Source organism: Lactuca virosa, chromosome 1 (assembly GCF_052849685.1).
Source record: "Lactuca virosa cultivar CGN04683 chromosome 1, Lactuca_virosa_CGN04683_v6, whole genome shotgun sequence".
NCBI classification, from domain to species: Eukaryota; Viridiplantae; Streptophyta; class Magnoliopsida; order Asterales; family Asteraceae; genus Lactuca; species Lactuca virosa.
In genome coordinates this window covers 126,911,431-126,918,352 of record NC_136426.1, presented here as the reverse complement: position 1 = coordinate 126,918,352, position 6,922 = coordinate 126,911,431, and the positions used below count along the sequence as shown (strand labels likewise).

The window sequence follows — 6,922 nt, the reverse complement described above, 5'->3', positions numbered from 1 at the left end:
TAACCACCTATTAAACTTTAGAAACACTTCTCGGAATTAAAAAAATCATAAATAACAATTGCCATCAAGTGAAATTTAACAAGTAGAGATGACAAAAATGACAAATTACGAACAATAAACATAAAACAGCAACAGGAAAAACAGCACATCAAAAACATCATAGCCTTGAATTGGATCCATTGATCTTGTCAGCTCATCTGTCGAGAACGGTATACTGCATGGATATAACATAAGATTTAGTATGTGATTGTTAAGATTCCTGTAAAGGTATATAGAAGAACACCATCAGAAGTTAACGAAAATGGTAATCCATTTAAGATTTATCAATCATATACCGATATAAACCCTCAAAAATGCTTGACTATTTGTGTTAGTTAAATCAATTAAAACTGAACAGATATAACATAAGATTTAGTATGTGATTCGCATATCTTTTTGTTGAGGTTACAATTTCTCATAGATTGGAACATTAGAACGGTTCATTTGAAAAGCAAAAAAATATAGAAATTGGATATTCTGACATGACTTCTTGGATAAAAAGATAAACTAATGTTAGATTTAATACAAAAATCAATTGACAATTTGACATACCATCACTAGTGAGACACTGGAATCTGTCCACCAGAAAACAGATAACAAACCAATTTGTAAACCAAATAATTTAAAGATTAACATCATATTAACAAACCTGCTGTATCTTCATTCTGGTTACACGCATATGCCTAGTTAACTTTTAATAAGCTGCCCAAAACTGCAATTATAAGTTGTCAAATCAAATTTTTAATGACTGATAACAAGAATAGAATATATTTTTATAATGACTAATAACAAGAATAGAACATAAAGTATCATTGAGGTTTCTATGTACAAATACCTTCCATTAAGTGTCACAATAACAAGACAACAAAACACCAATCAAAGCAACCCGCAAAGGCACAAACCCATACGCTGACTGAAATAAAAAAATAGTCATCAATCCAAAATCAAGTAAAGATGAGTATATATTTAACTAGTATCTAAATATCAGTATGTATCTCACCAAGCAACCTACTGGTCTGTTGGTCTGTTGGTGTTCCAAGCAACCTGCATAATGCCATCCTTGAGAGTGCACCTCCACCTGCTCTTGGATCGATTCACCTGCCAACCAGTTTCATCATCATGCATTGGAGACTTGGATAATCAACCGTATGTTGATTCGGTAGAGCCTGCAGACATCAAACATATTTAATTTGCGATTAGGAGTGAATCAAGATTCACAGATGGAAATTAACAAAAAAACAAAAAAATTACACAGATGGAAATCGAGATTCAACCTAAAGAATCGAAAAATTAACAAAAAAATCAACAAAAAAATCGAAACTTACAGTCTAATAATCAAATCGAGATTCACAGATGGAGGTTGAACAACCTAAGAAATCGATAATCGAGATATCCAATTTCACAGTCAACACATACAATGATATTTTAGAGTTACGATTGAGAATCTGACCTTGAAGATGAGAGAGACGATGAAGACGAGGGAGAGCGTAAGTACGGATGATCGGAGCGACGTGGTCACCTTAAAGTGTCGACTGAAGTCCCGATTGAGAGACAGAGAGACGAGGGAGACGAGTGAATTTCAAGTCCTGGAACAGATTGAAGTGCCCACTGAAGCTTCGATTGAAGCTTGGATATTGAAGTGCAGACTGAAGCTTCGATTGAAGCTTGGATTGAATAGAACGATGACTGGAGTCTGGAGCGATTGAAGCTTCGATTAACTGAAGGATGGGTTTGAGAGGGGAGAGAGGAGAGTGACCAGAAGAGAAGACGACGTTTTTTTTTGGAATGAAAATCATAAACCCTAAAAACGAATCAGACTAAGGTAATCGCTATAAGTTCTTTACCCTAATTTTTTAAAACAAATGCACCAAAATATAAAAATTAAATATATTTTTTTTTATAAAAAGGCGGGTACCCGTCGGTACCGGTTCCGGGTACCCGGTATTGGAACCGGAACCGACGGTTATCCAGCGGGTATCGGTTTCGTAAAAATGAGAATTGGAACCGGAACCGCTTAAGGCGGTTCCTAGACTTTAGGAACCGGAACCGCCTAAGGCAGTTCCCGTTCCAGAACCGGCAGTTCCAAGGCAGTTCCGGTTCCGAAAGCAGGTACCCGCTTCCGCTGCTCATCCCTATAGAAAAGTGTCCCTTAGTGCTACCTAACCCAAGAGAAACACCCCGTTCACTACTTGTGTGCACGGTCAGCCGAATGCTCTAAGTGGCTCATGACTTCCACCCGAAACACCAACCCCGTGACTCCACTTTCGCTACTCCGACTTTGCAAAATACAAGTACCTCGCGGTGTCGTTCAGGATCGGTACAAACGATGTCAATTCGACCGATAAACCTCCCGATTCCCACGTGATGTTTGCGATGGCCACGAACGAGGGACCAACATCACTCCAGCCCACGAACACCGAAGTGCCCGCAAACCATGTGTCACACTGTCATCTAGAAAGACTGGCAACTAACAACCGCTATGGCTATAGCTCTTCCTATAGGTACTCTTTCAACCTAGTAGTCACCCTCAATGATCCGGATAAGGTTTTAGGCAAAGGTCATCAAACTACCCAAACCCATTACGCATAACCCCGCAATGTCATTTACACATTAAGAGGGTGTTTGTTTTTTCTCTGCAGATCTACGGGAGGTCTTCTGTCTGCGCGGCGCAGACCACGCGCAGACTTATAGGTTTGAAGTGCGTTTGTTTTTCTGAAGTGCGCAGACATAAAAACGTCTGTGCGAGGTCTTCACCACACAGATATGGGCCAACCTCTTCTAAAGTCTGCCAAGTTCCTTTGACCTAAAAAAAACACGTGTTTCTTTTTGTTTCCGCCTCCATTCGTCCAAACCTCCCGTCTTCGTACACAGATAGCTCGACAACTCCATCTTCACTCCAGCAACCTTCGTCGACCGACCATCACCTCCGATTTGTCGCCGCACCGCCCATCGCTACCCTCCTCTCCGGTCGCATCTCCGGTCGTCGCCTCCGAACAGCAAGCTTCACTTCTCGATTGCAGCGAACAGGTATGTCGTCGCATCCTGTCTCTTTCAATTCAACTTCTTGTTTGATTTGCATCCTTGTTTCCCCGAAAATATTTATTTTGTTGGGTATTCCTTCATATTCAAATCTTGGAGGTGTATAATTTATCATATATTCTTGCTAAAATTGAAAATACTACCTGTAAACAATTCCCAGCAAGCTGTCATTCTTGTTAAATCTTACCTGCAAGCTGTCTTCTTGTTTTTTCACACCTAGGATCTATAATTTTTTTTATTGGAAGCCAATATACAGAACTGCCAAGAAAAAGATAACATATTCTTTTGTTGATTGTGTATGTGTATATGATTGTTGATTGTGTATATGTATATGATTGTTGATTGTGTATGTATATATGATAGTGTATATGTATATGATTGTTGATTTGTGGATGATATAATTTGCCTAGAATGTGTTGAAATCAAAGCTTTTTCTTGAAATAATGTTATGAAATAATGATGTTAGTTGTTGAAATCAAGCTTTTTCTTGATGAAAATTCTTATTTGCTGAATATGATAGTGTATATGTTTATGATTGTTGATTTGTGGATGATATAATTTGCCTAGAATGTGTTGAAATCAAGCTTTTTCTTGAAATAATGCTGTGAAATAATGATGTTAGTTGTTGAAATCAAGTTTTGTCTTGATGAAAATTATTATTTGCTGAATATGATAGTGTATATGTATATGATTGTTGATTTGTGGATGATATAATTTGCCTAGAATTGTTTCAAATTGTTGAAATAAGAGGCTAAATTATTATTTTTTGTTGAAATAGGAGGCTGAAAATACTTATTATTGTTTCAAATTGTTGTTGAATGTGCTAAAAATTGTTGTTGAAAATCGTTAGTTGTTGACTGTTTATTGTGAATGCTATATTGGTTATTAGAAATAGGAGATATCAATGGACCAATGAGCAATTAAAATGCTTAGTGGATACTTGTATTGAAGAAGTAGAGAGTGTTGGTAGAAAAGGATTGAGTTTGCAGAAAGATTCATGGATAAGGCTTGGAAGAGTTCTTAAGGAAAAATTTGGCGTTGACTTGAGTAAAAAACAAATGAAAAATGCATATGACAATCTGAAAGCCAAATACACAGGATGGGTATATTTAAAAAACAAAACTGGTAATATTTACAATTCCCAAACAAACACTTTTAACTTAACAGTCGAGGAGTGGGATGATTTTAAGAAGGTACAATCTCAAACAAACACTTTTAAACATTTACGTTTGAAGTTGCCAAATATTCTTACACTATTTTTTATTATATTTGGGTTTAGGGGCATCCGAAGGCTGCTTCGTTGAAAACAATGCCACTGCCTTTTCCAGATCTTTGTGCTCGTCTTTTTGATGGAAATAATGCCACCGGTAATTTTAGGAGTTACTCAACCCAATTATCTTCAGTAGCTGGAGCATCCTCTTGTCGTCTTCCACCACTTCAGATTACCGCCACCCCTTTTCTTGCATTAGATGATGATGGTGATGACACTTCTCATCATGCTAGTGAGACTTTTCATGAGCCACCACCTTCTGCTGCTTCACCTTCTGATGCTTCACCATCTTCTGCTTCACCTTCTGCTGCTTCACCATCCGGTTACCCCAACAAAAGGGCTAAACCCTCAACTCCTAAAGCTCCTAGTACCTTACCGTCTGCTTCTTCACCTGATGGAACTTCTATTACTGCTGACGATTTAGCATTTGAAATGAAAAAAGCTCTACAAAGTTTGACTAAAGGGTATACAATTCCTCAATGTTTAGAGAAATTAGAGGTGCTTCAGTTAGGCCATACGCCATACAGATCCTTTACGCTTTGTTGCATATCATATTTTTGGAGGGACTATGAACATGAGAGAGATGTGGATGCATTTGCCCGATGTTCCCGAGATATTACGAGGATGGCTTGAGATGACGGGTACAAGTTTAGGAGTTTTGAAGGACGGAAAGATTGTCCGATGATTTTTATTGTGTTGAAACTATTTATTAGGTCCTTTTGCTTCTATTTGAACTATTTTGTTAGGTCTTTTTGCCTTTGTTGAAACTATTTTTTGTTATTTTGCTACTTGGAATATGTTTTATCTAATGTGTTTTTGCTACATGTAATATGTTTTATCTAATGTGTTTTTGCTACTTGAAATATGATTTATGTAATGTTTTTTTTTGCTACTTGACATATGATTAATGTAATGTTTTTTAAAGTTCTACTTTGTTGATTTTAGGTTCATAATGGATCACGATCAAAAGTTACTTCTCGTAATTCTTATGTACCTGTACATCCGTTATTTTTGGAAGAGGGGTGTGAAACGATTGCGGGATAATGATTCGGAAATGACGGGACATGAATACACATTGGAGTTATTACATCGTAATCGTTTAAAATGTGTTGAAGTGTTACGCATGTCCCGTGACTCATTTGTACGACTATGTGCTCATTTTAGAGCACATTACTCATTCAAGGACATCAAACATGTATCGGTTGAGGAAAAGATGGCTATGTTTTTGATGATGATCGGCCATAATCAACGTTATGTGATTATCAAGCGGAGATTTCAACACTCGAAGCAAACAATTCATAAATTTTTTTATGAAGTGTTGGAAAAAATGATGCTTTTCGCACAAGATGTTATAGTACCAACTTCTTTTAATCCGAATCCAAACATTCCAGGACATAATAGGAGGCTACGACGGGTTTTCAAAGGAGCGTTTGGTGCACTTGATGGCACTTTGATACATGCTGTTGTCCCTGCTAAGAAACAAGACTTATATAGAAGTAGGGGAAAGGGAGATTGCTACCAAAATGTATTGGCAATTTGTGACTTCAATATGATTTTTACATTTGTTGTGGCCGGGTGGGAAGGGGTAGCGCATGACTCTAGAATTTTATCAGAAGCAGTAGCTGATCCACAAGCTTCATTCCCGTTTCCACCACCAGGTAATTTTTTGTTTTTTTATAAATTTTTTTAACTTAGTTTCAAAATTGATTAGTGTTTTGCATTTTTTACAAACAAATATTATCTTTGTGATGCCGCGTATGCACACACTCGAGGATTTATGGCCCCTTATCGTAATGTGAGGTATTGGCTTGGAGATTTTCGTAAAAGACGTGCATTGACCAATAAAGAAAAATTTAACCATGGACATGCAAAACTTCGGAATGTCATTGAGCGTGCTTTTGGTGTTTTGAAAGCATGTTTCCCTATATTGAAGAGGATGGCACCATTCCCGTTTGTGACACAAAGAAACATTGCCATGACATGTTTCGCGCTTCATAATTTTATAAGGAGAGAAGGACTGAGTGATGAGTATTTCGCACGATACGATGAACCCAATGCCTCGTTTCGAAATAACAATGTGACCTTTAATGATGATGAAGATGAAATTCAAACAAATGGTAATGCAGCAGACCGTGAATATATGACACGATTACGAGATGAAATTGCTGATCAGTTGATGCACAATATAGATTGAATTGTTTTAAATGAAATTGTTATTGCAAAACCAAATTTTTACAATTATGTGACTAATTTTATTGCATGAATTTTATTTCCAATGTTATACGACTATTTTTATTAAAATTTTGGTGTTGAGAAATCTTTTTAAGTTTGTAAAATCATTTTATTTAAAATTCAGTTTATTTCAGCAGCTTGCAGACGTTAAAAAACAAACAGTCTTCTTATTGCAGACTGCAGACGTTTGGTCCACCTCTTCTGGTGCTAAGGCTTGCAGATGTGGTCCGCAGACTGCAGACGTTTTGGCTTCAGAAAAACAAACAACACCTAAGTAAAGTATGTAATGCATACCATATAGATGTGTATTAAACATGCAATGTATTCATAACCATCACATCA

At 37.0% G+C, this 6,922-nt stretch overlaps 1 protein-coding gene across 1 annotated transcript; it reads left to right on the top strand.

Moving 5' to 3' along the window:
* Positions 1-5,402: 5,402 nt before the first annotated feature.
* LOC145120328 (uncharacterized) lies at positions 5,403-6,097 on the top strand. The gene is made up of 2 exons (XM_079056160.1): positions 5,403-6,006; positions 6,060-6,097. The coding sequence occupies exons 1-2, from the start codon at positions 5,403-5,405 to the stop codon at positions 6,095-6,097; spliced, it is 642 nt and encodes a 213-aa protein (XP_078912286.1).
* The last annotated feature ends 825 nt before the right edge of the window (positions 6,098-6,922 follow it).

What these genes read in the sequence shown, in the direction of transcription:
- LOC145120328 (XM_079056160.1), top strand. Translation starts at nt 5,403, where the DNA reads ATGACGGGACATGAATACACATTGGAGTTATTACATCGTAATCGTTTA. An exon ending in ATTCCCGTTTCCACCACCAG is followed by an intron (nt 6,007 to 6,059) that starts GTAATTTTTTGT and finishes AAAATTGATTAG; the next exon opens with TGTTTTGCATTTTTTACAAA.